This window comes from Passer domesticus, chromosome 4 (genome assembly GCF_036417665.1).
Source record: "Passer domesticus isolate bPasDom1 chromosome 4, bPasDom1.hap1, whole genome shotgun sequence".
In the NCBI taxonomy this organism is placed as follows: domain Eukaryota; kingdom Metazoa; phylum Chordata; class Aves; order Passeriformes; family Passeridae; genus Passer; species Passer domesticus.
Window position 1 is genome coordinate 70,943,360 of NC_087477.1, and position 16,243 is coordinate 70,959,602.

Genomic DNA, 16,243 nt, shown 5'->3' on the forward strand with positions numbered 1-16,243 from the left:
GAAGAGGGGAGCCCCATGTGGGGTTCAATCCTGCTGCCTTACTCAGGACAAACAAGCAAACTTTCCTAACATGAGCTCCAGAGCAGGTCCTTTGCTCTGCTCTGGATGTAGAGGGAGAAGTTAATAGAAAAACTCATCCATGCACAGGACTAGGACTAAGGAAAAAATACACTAAATGAGCAAACTAAAACTTCAAATTTTAGTAGGTGATTACACAATTAATTGCTAAAGGAAATACATTTATGTTTGCACTGGAATAAATAAGAAGGAATGGGAGAAGTCTTTGGAATGGAAAGCTGAAAACAAGCCAGTAGTACTTTCTTTGTTGGAATTTTTTTCTTCATATATGCTATACCAACTCTACTTGAACAATACTGAACACAGCAACAAGCATTTTTAAATGTCAGAAGAATGGTTTTGGAAAAAGAGTCCTTTTCAGTGGCAGAGTAACCACTTGTGACCTACAAAATGTTAAACTAAATCCAGCTATCAGGCATGTTTTCTTATAGTCTAGGACATAGGGACACTACAGGGTCACAAAAAACCTTCTGATGTTTGTGAATTTCCACAAATTTGTTTTTCACTTTTTTTTTTTAATTAAAGAGGCTTTTATTTTATTATTCATTTTAATAGATAGAAATAGAGAAATATGAAAGTGTCTACCTCTTACAGTTTCTTTGTGATACTGCACACATGGTTCTTTGTTTAAGATATATGGAAATATAATAATGATCATTCTACCACTGATTTAAGTGAAGAATACACCTCTTTTATGTGGAAACAGATGATAATTACATGGAGAGGAATCCATGATATTAAAGCCATTCTATAAATAGGGTCTGTTATTTTTCAATTCCTTCTGTGCTGTCAGTTTGTGGGGCTCCTTCAGAGAACATTCTTCATACATAATGAGGTGGATGGGTGTGCTTTGGCTCCTGGTATGTGTTTTAACTTTCAGTACTCAAGAGAAGGGTTTTTAAAGTAATTTTTCTGTCTGTTAATGCTACCTGCTGTGCCTCTGGAAATGCTGATGTACCAATACACCTGTTCCCTTCCAAATTCTCAGTTCAGGGCACACTCCTTTTTAGCCTTAATTTTATTTTCTTAATCTTCTTAAATGTTTCATTTCTGTTGTTTAAAGGAACAACAGCATGAATTTAGTTTTTCCATTGAAGATTTTGCAGTTTCTTTATTCTAGTAAATTCCCATTGAGTTTTCATGCCTAGTGCTGAGGACAGAGGATTCCTCCCACTCCCAGCCTCTCCCAATGTCTCCTTTTGACATTTAAAAAAAAATCTCTCTCACAGCCTTAAATGTTAAGCCAGGTGCCCTGCCTTTCCTACTCAGGGAAGAAACAGAAGAAAGCAAGAAGAGAACTCAATTTTCCTGGTATTTTTTAATATGTTGTGTTTGCTAGCAGAAACCAGATTTTACTCACAATAAACTCTAGGATTTCAGTAAAGGTAAACAGTTATAGATGTGTAGTTTATGTCCTCTTAAATGAAATACCAATTGGAAATGTCCACTAGAAATCCTGTACCATCTGTGATCATTATACATAAATTAGGCCATCATGGGATTGAGCCTCAGTAAGAATACTTGGGTATTGATGACCTCAGTCAATGAGACCCTTATGAATGCCAAAGGAAAACAGTGAAATAGAGATGTATTTCATGGAGAAGCAAGGTAATGTTCAGGAGATAAAATACTGAAAATGTGAAAATTTTTGAAAGTCTCCTTTTAATACATCTCTTGGAAGCAGCAGCACAACAGTAATAATGTTGATGTGGTTCATGAGGAAAGACAATTAATATTCCATCCTTTTCATAGCTCTGCATTGCCTCAGATCCCTTGATATGCCCACTTGTAGCATGCTTTGCCTACAGCTCCATCCCTCTTTCTTTCCAGCAAAAGCTATATAAACAAGACATTGAAAGATGAAACATGCATCATAATTTTCCTTTCATTCACATAATTAGCCATTGTGCTGGCTAGAGGACTGGCTAGACAATTACTTTTTAGTGGGGTGCCCATTAATTTCAGTTTGTTTCTGAAGTTTTGTATCCTCTGGAATGAAACACTGAATAGATTTACTACTCATAGACATGTTACAGAAGTTATGTAACCTGATGCAATTCTTTGAAGCAGGGTGGAATGTACCTAAATAATTCCCTGTGTTTATTTGAAGTCTGTTCTATAACTTCTAAAGTGAGGGCATACCACAAACTTTGTTATTCTTCAGTAAGATTGATTACTGTTGCTGTTTTCTAAGTTTTAGTAATTCAGGTTAATTTTAGTTGTTGTCTTACTCTCAGTGGGGAAAGAGAACAATTTTGCAGTGCCTTTCTTTAGCACAACAGCAGGGTGAATAGAAGGGGAGACAGAAGGAAATGTCTGAAAAGATTCCTTCCCTCCTCCATGAAGCCAGCATCGAATAAAAGAGAATGTTATTCAAATGAAGCATCCCACATCCAATTTTGCCATCTGTGGCACCAAATTTGGTTTTCTTATAGTGTTCACAGAAAGAGTCTAGATGTGACTATATTGAGAAGACTGTGCCCTAAGTATTTCCCATAGGATGATGCATGAAGGTGTTACTAAAAGCCTGTGACAGAGACAAGCTGTGTGAAGCCTGGAATGAGTTAAAATACATTGCAGTTCTAGACCACAAAAGAATGTAGGAAATCCTTTGCAGTATCACACAGAAGTCAGGGAAGCCAGCCTTCTTTAGCAAGATGATTTTAATCTGCTTTAGGATGTCATGAGAAATGGCTCTTAGACTGGTTCTTTGTTTCTTTTACTGTTAATAGCTCTCAATATAGAAGGAAATATTCCCTGCTCAGGGCATGGGACATCTTAAATAAAGGGTATTCCAGATACTTCCATAGGTGTTTTCATCTCCATCACATTTTCTTCATGGTTTCCACAAGATGATGCAAGATATCTCCACTGAAACTCTGGGTCAGAAGAGAAAGAAATGTGTTCCAGTAAGAGCCAGTCTTAGCAAGTGAAAAAAAAAAAAAAAAGAGGTTACAAATGCTAGAATCTCGAGGGTTCCTAGGAAATTCTGCTAGAATCTGATTTTAGTAAGACTTGTAATGCAGTCCCATGTGACAGTCAGAATCAGCCTTCACATACCCATAATTTCCAGCTGGATGTAAGTAGAGAGGTCATGAATAGGGCAAACATGGCATTTTTCCCCCTCACCCTGAAAAGCTGTTGCTCAAGGATTACCAGAATTTGAAGGTGACGTCTTGGTCTGTAGTAGCCCAGACAGAGAGAGCAGTAGCAAAGAGATTGGGCAAGCAGCATCTCAGATCATGGTGCTTGTCAAAGGCCAGAGGCATTTGGACATATTTTGTCTGCAGGGTGGACTGCAGAGAGAGACTGTGTTAATGCACACTGCCTTAGCCCACAAGAGATCAACAGATTGTTTTTAGGTAAAGACATCATTCCTTCTTAATTGTTTTAATACACATGGACTTTTGAATAGATGAGGGCTGCATGTGTTGAAGTAAATGTGTAGTGCTTTCCAGAAGAAAAAGTTTCACCATGAAGGTCTGCCTTACCACACTACTCCTAAGACCCAAGGTGCGTATGGTTAAAAGCTGCATTTGTGTAGTACAAATTCTTTTGTAGGATATATTCAGAAATTGAAAGTTTTAAAGATGTATCTCCTGCTGCTGAGCATTAAAAGCATTGGGTTTGAATAATTATTTTATCAGTCTATTCAGGATGATCTGCATCAGGGCATTCAAACACCATAATTAGAAAATAAAGCATCAGCCACAGTAAGTTGTCACAGATCAGGGTTGAGATCTAGTCTGGCTTTTATAGAATAAACTTGATAGCTTAACACTTTTAACAACTGAATCATCACTAGAAGGAGCTTTGCTTCAGAAATATCTACAGTTTACTGAAGGGACAAAATAGGAATAAGGAAATGAGTGTTTTTGTGCTACTCTAGGGGCTGTTGCCAAGCACTGCTGAGGTAAAAGTGGCTGGCTAAGATAAGTCCTTGCACGGTCTATGTCCTGGCTGTGCTGGTCTTGGCAGGTATGAGGTATCTTTAAAGAGCATATTTAGTGAACAGAAAATTTCACTGCCAAGTGAAGTTGATTAAGGATGCCTTACTGCAAAAACTTCAGGCTGAGCTTAGAAATGTAGCAATCAATTCCATGCTTTACTGAGAGTAATCTTTAGCCAGGTACCTGCAGAAGTTGTATAAGATCCTGTCATGGCTTTAATACAGATGCAGGCAAATTGATGTGAGAACCTTGCAGACAGACATTTATTTAAGGATGGTGCTTATGTCCTCAAAGTTGATGCTAGGTCTCTAAATTCCAGTTTAGGCACTTAAATACAATAGCCCCTTTTTTGTTTTAAAAGGAATAATTCATGCAGTAGACTAATGGATATACATCAAAGCAGGAATCAAAAACCCCCAATTTATAATTCTCAGTCTGCTGTTCCTCTCCTTTTCCTGGGTACAAGACACTACACATTGTGTCATAGAGTCATATAAATGAGGTTATCCATTTTAATCCTGATATTTAAAATGGAACTAACACAGTGTTAGCTTGCCATGTTAAGTCTGAGTCTAGTCACAGAGTCTTACTCAGGCTTTATCCAAAATACATGAAGGAGAAAGTGTGGCTATTCTTGACATTAGCTTATAGAGCAAGCTTCTTCACGGAGCTGAGACATCAAGAAAACCTGACAGGGTTTGCTTAGTATAATTTAGAGGCAGGATATAAGTAGGGAATAGTATGCAACAACCTCCCATTTGGACTGCAGGACTTGCTTGCACATTCATTTTATCCAAGAAAACTTGTCTGATCTATTTTAATGCACTCTGCTTTCATTATGTCAGCCCTGGTATCCGCAGCTGACTCAAGTGAAAAGGTTGACATTTGCATCTTTAACTTTATTCACAAGTATTTCCTGACAGACAAAAGTAAGTTGTGTGAACTGTTAATGTAGTTTGTATATCAGTTGCCTTTTTATCACGAAACATTTGTGTTGTGTGAATTTTAGTTGCAATATTTTTTACACATTTTCAGTGATTTTAGCTGTGATAACCATCATGGCTGGGTAAAGGTTTCTACAAATGCATGTTTATGATCACACAGAAACAAGTATCAGCCTACACTGCCTGGCACATAACTCAGGTGTTATCACAGAAAACAGTTCTAATGTTCTTCTGTCTGTACTTGAGCATGCACTGGATTTCTTGTTATTTCATTTATTCTACTGTACAGTATATTTTGATTTGCTATAGATATTCAATAGGTAACAGTTACCAGTACATAGCAGTGGATCATTCAGAACTATAAATACTTGGAAACTGATGAATCATCTTCCACTTCTTATGAGTCATAAGCATCTTAGTGGGTTTTGCAAGTGAACAAGTTTTGGATTTGTAAAATCTTAACTAAAAAATTAAGTTGTTGTCTGTTTACAACCTCAAAACCAGCATTGCTTTCACCAGAAAAACTTGCTGTTATGGAAGACCAAGTCCAAACAGTCCTTCCTTACTGGAATTTGTTTTGCTTTGAGTTTTACAAGTGAAAACTATACATCACATTTTTCCCATGTTTTGTATTAGAGGCATCTATGAAATTTTCCCTCTAAGAGAAGCATCATCCCTGACCCTGTTTTAATACAAAACTCCCCAGCTGTATAACACCAAGATGGCTTGATCATGACCATCAATTCAGCATTGAAAAAAATAAGAGAAATTGCACAGCATGTCAAATTACAAGTGCAATATTTATATTTTTTATCCCTCAAAGCCATTAAAGTTGTCTCATGGTTCAGTGTCTGTGTGGTCATGTGTGTTTGCAAGATGGATTTATTAATCATAATAAGATATAACTGCCATCTTGTAGAGGTTTTGACAGTTAAGCAATTGCAGTTTTGAAACTTTTGGACCTCATAAGATGTTACTAATATCCGTGCAGGTCTTTTAAAAATTCCATAATTCTATTACGGAAGCAGTGCAAATTGTCCAAATTAATATATTTCACCATTTAAAGAAATAAAGAATGAAAAATCTTGCCACAGAACTGCTTTCAGTGATCTGCAGCACTACAGAGCCTATCTCTGGTGAGGAAGTTCAGCTCAGGGTGCAATGGCAACATGAGTTTAGGACAGACAAGCCTGCCCTAAAATCCACTGGTGAACTCCAGGCTGAGGGAGAAGCACTTGCCTCTCAAGGCATTTCATCTGTGGGTGTCTCTGTACTTTGTTTTAACACATTCTTCTAGATGCTGGCAGTGGAGTGATATGTGTTGTTTCCCAGAATTTTGGGTATTACTCCAGATTTCATTTCAGTTGCCCATTTTATTTTTCCCTCAAAGGATGTGCAGAAGATGACATTCAGTCACCAGTCAATAATGATACGGCAAACGGTTTTGTGATTCTGACTTTAATTTATTTAAAGTGGTACATTTTAATCTTCATAAAATCCTCTTATTTTTCTTATAAGAAAGCCAAGTGTAATTAGTAATTTTAGTAGTTACCAACATGAAAAGTACATCAGCTGTTATGACAAAATACGGATTAGCGCATTTTAATGAGTCAGACTAGCGAGTTTCAAGTTACAGCTTTTTAAGAAATTTTTCATTGTGTTTTTCTCTAGCAGATAAGTATTCAGATTTTGCTGTGATTTATATTCAGATGTTAAATATAAATTCAAAATGTGTAACTGCACAAATATTAGTGTTAAAATCACTTGTCTGAGCAAAATTTTCTACTGCATGGATTTCTTTTGCTTGTGTATTCTAATTACAGTAATTATCCAAAATAAAAACTAAATACTTATTCTATATTTGAGAAAAAAGGAAATTTAAAATAAATTTTAGTTTAATTAAGATGTAATTTATGCTAAAAATATTTAAATCTCATATTTTAAATGTCTTAAGCTTAAATTCAGAGAGATATTGAAATTAGGAAAAAGTCAAAATGCAAAAGCAAGAGACTATAATTCACTTCAACATACAGACATTTAAAAATTATGTATTGTAAGAACATTGTCATAGAAATGTAGTGCATATTTTTAAGTCATTCAAACAATGAACAATTTTTCAGTGTTCTCAGATAAAGATGCCATGCTGACTTGTTCTTTGAAGCATGTTAAATTTTGTAAATATAATGGTGAGCACAATTATGAATGTCATAGCTTATGAACAGTGTAAAATCAATTCATGGTTGAGTTTTGATCTTCATATTTACTAGGAGAACAGATTTCATGATCCAAGTTCTTCAGTGTTTCCTCAAGAAGGTCAAATGCTGCCTTTTGTTTTCCAGGGCTTGGTTATTGAACGGCTTGGGCGCCGGCCTCTCCTCATTGGAGGTTTTGGGCTGATGATCGTCTTCTTTGCAGTTCTCACTGTCTCCCTGACCTTACAGGTAACACTTGGGTCACTAGAGATTTTTACTCTCTCTTTTACCTATGTTAAACCTGCTTGATACTGGTTTGTCTCAATATTCCTGCATGAGCCAATCCCTTTAATCAGTTTGGCATGAGGAAGGAAAGGTCTTTTATACTAATTTATGAATCTTCAAAGCTTTTGCATTAAAAAAGCTGTAGGGACTTTCTCACATTCTCATGTTCAGACTCCTTAATTCAAAGACTTATGCATAGGACGAACTATTATAAAGTCAGTTTTACCCATAGCTGAATAAAGAGTTTACCCATATTCTGTGGGTGTGTCTTTGTTTTGTAATTCACTCTCTCTGAAATTTCTTTCATGCTCTATATGTCATTCATATCTTAGGTTTAGAATTTTTTTAGTGACAAATTTCCACCTTTGGTGTTTCTTTCAAGTTACTTTTCTGGTATTTATATAGGCAGTATAAAGACTTATCCTTTGGAGAACATTTGGCCTTAGAAGATAAAACTAGACTTTTTAGCAGGGCTTTTTGTGATAGGACAAGGGATAATAATTTTAAACTAAACAAGGGTCAATTTAGATTAGACATAAGGAGGAAGTGTTTTGCAATGAGGGTGGGGAAGTGTTGGAACAAGTTGTCCAGAGAAATGGTGGATGCCCCATCTCTGGAAACATTCATAGCTAGGTTGGACAGGCCCTAAACAAACTGATTTGTTTGAAGATGTCTCTGCTCATTGCAGAGGGATTGGAACTAGACAAGCTTTAAATATTTCTTTCAATCAATATGTTTCTATAATGATACGGTTCTAAGATATGAGATGTTATTAGCACTCAATTCCCCAGATGTTTCAAATTATCATATTTTATTTATTAAACAAATTCAAACTCTAGCCCTGTATATTTTTTCTTGTTTAGCTTCCATCTGTGTAATAATGCAGTTTGTTTATGTTCCTAAGGACTTTAGAGAAGTAAAACTGACATTTGAAATGGCATGGGTTTGGGTGGTATTTCATCAAGTTGTTTTCCTGCTGGTTTTGATTCCTGTGTGGTGCCATTAATCTGACTTCCAAATCTTGTTCCTTGTTTGAAGGGAGTCAGTAGGTCAGGTTGACTGGCAGGTCTGTGCCATGTCACTGCAGTTTTACTTGATTTACCTGTATGTACATGACAATAAAACTTTACTTCACACACCTGCCAGGACAGCTGTAAGACAGCTCTCCTTCTGAAGAGAGAAGTTATTGCATATTTTGTATGTCAAGTGAAAATTCCCTTCCAGATCTTTTAGAGCCAACTGGGGATGTGAGGGCCTTCAGCTACTTTAAATCCCTACACTCTGAATGCTTTTCAGTTTTACCTTCTTTCAAAGGGTCTCAATCTGTAAAGTATTAGAGATTTGCTTTGAACAGAGGATCATGGTACAAATAGGCTTAATGTCAGAGAAATTTATGTCTGCTCCATATTTGCACCTTCTCTTTCTCAGAGACCATAGATTTGCTTCCAGACAAGAATCCTAGATTGTGTAATTTTGATAGATATACAAGCATTTTGGTTAATGTTAATGTCCAGGAGACCATGGTTTCCACATAACTAATGACATAACCCAGACTGGAAGAGAAAAAACATCAGAAAATGGGGCCCTTTCCTTAACACTTAATTACTTTCTTTAGCAAGGATATTTTTAAAGTGCCATTCAAGGTGGTGATAATACACTTACATGTATCTTAACAAACTTTCCAAAAATAACAGAATTCTAATAAAAATATCATTCACAATTTGCTGCAGTAAAACTCCACTTGTTGGAGAGAGAAAGAAATGGGCATCCATGGGTTTTTCTCATCTATTAGTATTAGAATCAGTCACATACATGATTATGAAACAGTGTTCTCCAACCTCCAAGCTCCACAGAAATTTCTCTTCATATTTCAAGTTCCTGATATTTAGAGGTCTCAGCAGAGAAAAATCTACTTAGAAGTAGAGGAAAGATAGGATATATGGCCTTCCTTGTCTGCAAAATCAGATTACATCTGAAAAGCCCTGGGCCGTGGCTTTGCCATGTTTTGCCAAGGTTCAGATACCTGGTTGTCCTACCAAATGTCAGCCTGTCGTGTATAGTCTTCAGCCAAGCCTTTGACTGGTGAACTGTGAAGCTCTGTGGGCCATCCTAGATGCTCTTTTTAACATGACTGAAATACCTGAGGTAGCTGGAGGTGCTGAAGTGTTCAGTGTTCCAGGCTGGCTTGAGCTCTATCACAAGAAGTTGTGATTTTTTAGAATTCTGACTCTGTGGTACATAGCTTGTCTAGTGTTTCTCTACAGGGATTTCACAGAGACCAAGGCCTTTAAAACAAATCATCTAATAAAGTCCCACAGAAATGCTGTGATTTTCTAAAGTAACCCCAGACTAAATTCTGAAATTGATCAAGAATCATGGAAAACATTGTCTATTATCTGCAAGTTTTTAAAAAATATTTGTGATATGTACAGTATATCTAAAATTAATGTCTTTTATCCACCCAGAACACAGTGTATTGGCTTCCTTACCTCAGTATATTTTGTATCCTTGCAATCATTGCATCGTTCTGCATTGGACCAGGTATGTCTGTATCTATTTTTTCATGTTTCTTTGTACATCTGAGGACAGGTATTTTTGCACTGGCATTTTGCTAGCAAATCAGTTGTACAGAACTTCACCTTGGCAGTAAACCAGGAAGTAAGACTTTTGTTCCCTTGAGCTTTTGAGGGGTTTTTTATGCACTATTTATTGCCTCTTTTTCTTTGTAAGGAGTTTGACATTAAACATTAATCAGCTGTTTATACATCTTCACCACTGAAGTGGTCTAATTGATTGATTGTGGTTTATTTGGGGAAGAGTTGCTGATGTTTGATGTGACTCTAATGAAATACTGCTGTAATTCCATCAATCCTCTTTTGAAAAGCTGAGAAAAAAATATGTTGCTTTAGAGAAAAATGGGGAGAAGACCAAGATATTTCTTTTATCCTTGTTTCTAGGAAAAGAGTTTGTCACTAATTTCTGTGCAAAATATTGTGAAAATACTGAAAAAAAAATAGCAATCCCTTTGTCCTTCTGTAAGGACAAATCTCAGGTTCAGCTAAGTCCACTGCTGACATATGTTTGTTAGACTGAGATCTTGCGGGTGGGTGTTAAAGAATTCTGTGGAATATAACTTTTCTTGAATTTTAAATACCTTAGGAATGTTAAATGTTGATTGAAACTTCTTTAAAACTTCCCTTCTGGTGTTTTATGTGGCTCAGAGGGTTTCAGTGCAGCTACTTGCGGTATCTACCATTGGAGCTTTTTAAAATCTTGGTTGAAATAAACTGAAGTTTTTTCCCTATTACAGATATGTTCCACCAATTTTTAGAACTTGCAAATCAATGTGTTCTTACATGTTATATTTCCAGCATATTAAGATTAACCCTCTGCTTTTCTTCTTCACCTCACCATTCTTCAAAATGGGTTCTACAGTTTTTCATTTAGATTCTTTCTCTTTACTGATGTTATTCATGATTTGTCCTGCACTGCACAATCTCTTTGGAACAAAGTGTCTGCAGATACATTCAGGACAAACAACTATTGTTAGAAAGTTCTTGCTTGCTTTCTACAGAAATTCATTAAAATTAAAGCTTCTGTTGTGTTTTTTTCTTCCCCTGTGCTCAGTGCTGTTAAAGCCAAAGAACATTAATAGTGTACCAGCAGCTACCTAGTTGGCCTCTCCACCTTCCCTCTGTGTGTTCAAACATTTGTCATATCTGACAATAACGGGAATATCTGGGTAGCACTTAACATTGAATTGCTTTTAATTAAAATAGCTGTAATTGACTCTTCAGCTTTTGAGAAGAAGCTGTGAACAAACATATTCTGATATCTCTGCAAATCAATAGGAATATTTTAGCTGACTTTGATGGAGGCTGATTTATCTTCAATGAAACTTCTCTGTTCTCCTTAGAGGAGCTTATGAGATCTGAACTACTTTACTTCCTTTTAGCTGGGCAATTTCCATTATTAGCAATGTTTTGAGATGATTGAATAAGAAGAGAGCATATAGATTTTTTTTTCTGAAAAAATAAGTTTTTACCAAGAAGTCCACTTTGCATCCATTGCTCTTCGTATCACAAGGCGCAACTCAACAACTGAGCGCAATTACTGTGTCAAATTTTGTCCCCCTTTGCTTGTACAGGAAAGACATCAACAGCCTGTGACAAGTCCATTGGACATGTCAGTGTCAGGAGACCTGTGAGAAGGGACTGGGTGAACTGGACTTGTCCAGCTTGAGAAGAGACAGATTTGGAGACCAAAGAGCAGTGCCACTGCCTGTGAGAAGGGTATTGCAATGGCAGAGCCGGTCTCCTGTTGGTGAGGAGCTTGAGAGGAAGAATGAAAGTGTAGAAACAAGAAAGATGCAGAGAGACTGTAAGGAAAAGCTTTTTGGTTCTAGGTAGTAGATAAGGCTGCCAGGGGTAGTGAGTCCTTAATTACTACTCAAAGATCAAAATGAATAGTTGGTACTTTTCTTTTTCTCCATTGCAGTGGTTGTAGGGAAGTGTCCAGAGCATAGGGCAAATGGTTGAGACATTTTTAGAGAACCAATGCACTTTTTTTTCCAGCTTAGGGTCTTTCTGAGGCATAGCTTCTAACACTTGCATAGTCTCCCATTGATTTGTTAAATCTCTGTCTGAAACAGCAGAATTTTTGTATTCTTTGGCAAAGAAAACTATATACCTACCACATTTCATGCATACATAATTTGTTAGTTTTTTTGTGATACCCTCTAGGTCCTGCAGAAACAGAGCAACTGATCCTCTTCCTCTTTTTCAACATTTTGGTGATCTTGTAAAATTTTACCTTATCAATACAGATTTTTCTGGAATGAACAGCTATTTCTTATTGTCACCTTCTCAGTGATATTTTATGACACCATTTTAACAGGAAAATTTCACATTTAAGTGTCCTTTCACAGCACTCTGATGGTTTAATGAGACCAGACTGAAGTTCAAGAATAACTTTTCCACCTTTCTGGTAGTAAAAGGGGTTTTCCCCAGGACAATTAAGATATATTCTTTATTATAAAGCATATTTTTAATACTTCTAGCCTTTTGTAGAAGTTTTGCCATTAATTTGTATTGGTTAAACAGGGATAATTGTCAACTAATCCTCAGTATCTTAATTCCTCCTGTAGTTATGCTACAAAAACAATTTGTAATGATTCCATAGGTACAAATCTTAACCTAGGACAAATTTAGTTTATGTTCATTGAGTTATTGGTACTTGGAAAAATTATCTCATCTAAAGATGGGATAAATATCATGAGGAATTGTATTTATAAAAATACTGCTTTAACAATTTATAGCATAAAATTGCCTTTAAATGTACAATATTTTCTCTCTTGTTAAAACATGTAATACCTTATTGATAGCTTAGATGTTGTGTAAACCATTTTCTGATAGCATATGCAAGAGTCCCATCTGCTCCTGTACAGTGAGGATCAGCTGTCACTGTAAACTGTGGAGGGTGTTCATTGGTTTCATTTTTCTGAACTTGGCTTTTCAGCTTGCAGATATTTTTGAGGGCTGAAACAGTAATGCTAGCAACAGGTATGTTCAGGCATGTGTGGTTTGGTACTTCATCATTTTTTGTCAAAAGACAGCATCAGAAATCTTTCACTTTCTAAAAATAAAAGGGGCCCTTATGCTTGATACAGTCAATGTGTGATCTGAAAGAAAATTATTTATTGTTCTATAGATAAGGGAGCCATGCTGCCCCAGACTGTTGCTTCATTTTGCCTATTTGGTTAATTTTACACAAGTTAAGATATTTGCTGGACCTGAAATAGAGGATACATTTCAAAGAATTGTTTCAGAGAATAGAATACGAACAAAGAATTGTCATCCAGCAAAAAGTAAAAAGAAAAAACTGAGGGAATTGCAGCTGAGAAAACAAATCAAAGAAAAAAGTAAAAGAACATTTTCAGGATCTGCAGAGAGCATTTGTGCAGTTCAGGTTATGCATCATGAGCAAATGTATTGATTTGTAAGGCCTTTACAGAATGGGTGAATGTGTAGTTTTTTGGAAATTTGGATAGTGATAGACAGGTTTAGATACATGTGAAATGTCTTCCTTCTTCAACTTTGCCTTTGTTAATATTTAAGAAAAAAGGAAAACTAAGATTTATTCCCACTTTCTCAGTTAAACCTGTGTGGCTGCCTCTTGATGGACTGAACACTCATGTTCAACTGTGCCTGCAGAATCAATCTCTTTAAGGAAAGATGGTCTAAAATCTGGTTTAAACAGAAAAAAAAAGAAGGTTCTACTTATTAGTAGCTATTTTCTTGAACTCCCCATTCACCCATTGTACCTTTACAACAGTTGCTGTGCCAGCAAGTGATTTTTTGATTTTTCTGGGAAAATTGAAAAATGTGTCTTGTAGTTTTAGAAAACCAGCTGCAGATTGTTCCCTTTTACCCAACAGCCATATATTTTTAAAAAGAATTTAACACCCAAAAATGACATAGAATGCATTCAGTTTCCTGATTTGTCTGCGGGAATGTTGACCCCATTTGTCAGTGAGTCTGTCATGCATTTTCAGATGAGGGACTCGCAGGTTTTGTTTTTGAAGTTTTTCCCACTCACATAAAACAATTAGATGTTCATCCCCTGAGCCAGAAAATGGCTTTTCTGCCACCTGTCAAGATGTGCAAGACAGTGAAACGTGGAGAAAAAACCTGATCAACTGATTAATTGGGGATTACAGAAACATTGGCATGAACTTCTGGATAATCTTCCTAGTGAAAATAAGTATAACAAAAAAACAGTCAAGACCTTGAGAGCCTGGAAACCTGGCATAAAGCATTTCCATGCATTATCTTTGTATGAAGTGATTTATTGGTATTTCTTCCTTAGAAGAGTACTCTGTTAAAGTGGAACACCTTTCCATCCAGTTTTGGTAAGTGGAGAAGGAACTGCTGCAGAGAAGGGACATGAAACTATGGCTGAGATTAGGCATGATGCCTGTCTTTAACTAAATGAAAGGATGGGAGGAGGTGGGAGAAGGTGTATTGTTTTGATAAAATACCCAGCTTTGAAACAATCTTCTTTTACCACCTTCTTTCAGAAACTGAATATGTATTGTGGCTTTCAAATCTCTGCACAATTGCTGCCTCTGGAAACATGGTGCACTGAAGCACTGGACTTATTTTACCACTGGAAATATGTAGAAATAACCCCAGACCCTAATTGTGGCAGTAAAATCTGTAAAATGTGTTTGTGTAGCACAAGTGTAATGCCCACCTTTTGCCTCCACTGCCTCTGGGAGGGAGATCAGCCACATATGTGCACAGGAAGGCACGTGGTAATGCTCCTTCTTCCAAAGAGTTCCTCTGAGTCCTTTGGAAAGAAAAGAAAAATTACCTTTTATTACAACAAACAGTAACACCCACAGAAGTTCCAAAATTCTGAGTTGATTTTCTATCAATTGCCTGATCATGATAACATCTTTGTGCCAGAAATCTGTGTTATTTTCGTGGCACTTCAAGTTTGAGATTAGTGATTTTGCTGGAATCTTATGCATTTTGCCCATTTCTAAGAATGGGACATACATGCCTGCATGACCTGGAGAGAAAAAGAGGCTTAGAAACTCAGAACAGGGTGAGGATTTAAGGTTGTCTGAAAAATGCCAGTTAGCTAGGTAAAAATATAATATCTCTAAGTATCACATGGAAGACTTCCACATAGCTGATTATATTTTATCTGAGTAATTTGAAAAATTTTTATATTAATATTCTATATGCACATTCTTTTACATGTTTTCTTAAAGACCTAATACATCATATTGTCATGCATTGTCTTACTGTATTGTAATGTGAAAAATGCTCATTGTATTGTCAGGCATCATGTCATCATTTTTGAGATGACTTAGAGCTGAATGTTGGAGCACAAAACTGCTCAGGCAGCAGTTAGCAAAGAAGGGCTGAAAAGGTGAAGAAACCATGAAGGTGAAGAAAATAGTTTTAGAATTAAAAGATCCAGAATATCTTCATAGTGTCTCACAGAGAAGGTTGAGAATCAAATAGTGCCTGAAAGGATTGTATTTGAACCAGATGATCTAATATGACCCTGGATTTTTTATCTTCAAATCTTGTATTCTTTATCTCTAAGTGAGCTGCTCAATCCTCTGTATAAAGTCATACCTTGTTTCTACCTGTCTAAAGCCTTTGGTGTCTGCAAAGATGCACATGTGGCCAGAGGGATTTTCTAGTGGGTCACTGCAACAAAATGCAGCCCCTAACTGAATTTCTGTCAATATCTGCTATTTTTAAATCAGTGGCACTAGAGAGAAGAAAGCAGCAGTCTGGCTAAGTCATACACAGTGGCTTCAGGCATTTTGCTTTCAATCTTATGTAATGTCTCAGAAGTAGTTATTCTGGTCTTGAATGCTGTAAGCATTTCCCCACAGAAGCCCTGCTGAGTTCAGTGTAGCACAGATAAGGCTGAATTTAGTGTGATCAAACATGAGTCTGTGTGATTTTGCTTGAATTCCTACTTTTAAAATAGGTTTCTATTTAGTATGCATAAGGATGACAAAATCAGATCAGTGGTATGTTTCCAGTCAGACTGTGATTACAGGAAAGAGAAATCAAACTCAGATGAATTTGAAAAAAATAGTAGTTTTATGGTAGCAAGATCTTCATTTTTCAGTTGTTACTTTTTATAGCAATTGCATTTCCAAACACAGCTGAGAAATATCAACAAACCAGGCCATTCCACAAAAATATTTCACATGTGCATGTCTTGAGAGTTTTATAATATTTGTCATGGCTTATGGAATGTG

The 16,243-nt window shown here is 36.4% G+C and overlaps 1 protein-coding gene and 1 long non-coding RNA gene across 5 annotated transcripts in view; one reads left to right on the top strand and one right to left on the bottom strand.

Annotated features, from left to right (window-relative positions):
* Nucleotides 1–16,243, top strand: part of SLC2A9 (solute carrier family 2 member 9) — a 99,540-nt gene that overhangs the window by 61,396 nt on the left and 21,901 nt on the right. For all 4 annotated transcript variants that reach the window (XM_064418647.1, XM_064418646.1, XM_064418648.1 and 1 more), the window contains 2 exons: nucleotides 7,312–7,413; nucleotides 9,915–9,990. In XM_064418647.1, the coding sequence (XP_064274717.1) occupies nucleotides 7,312–7,413; nucleotides 9,915–9,990 (178 nt within the window). The remainder of the gene's footprint in view (nucleotides 1–7,311; nucleotides 7,414–9,914; nucleotides 9,991–16,243) is intronic.
* LOC135299509 (uncharacterized) overlaps nucleotides 2,825–16,243 on the bottom strand; it is a 54,446-nt gene continuing 41,027 nt past the window's right edge. Inside the window, exons 2-3 of the long non-coding RNA XR_010361483.1 lie at nucleotides 14,704–14,799; nucleotides 2,825–2,957 (exon numbers count right to left, since the gene is read on the bottom strand). This is a non-coding gene — a long non-coding RNA (uncharacterized LOC135299509). The remainder of the gene's footprint in view (nucleotides 2,958–14,703; nucleotides 14,800–16,243) is intronic.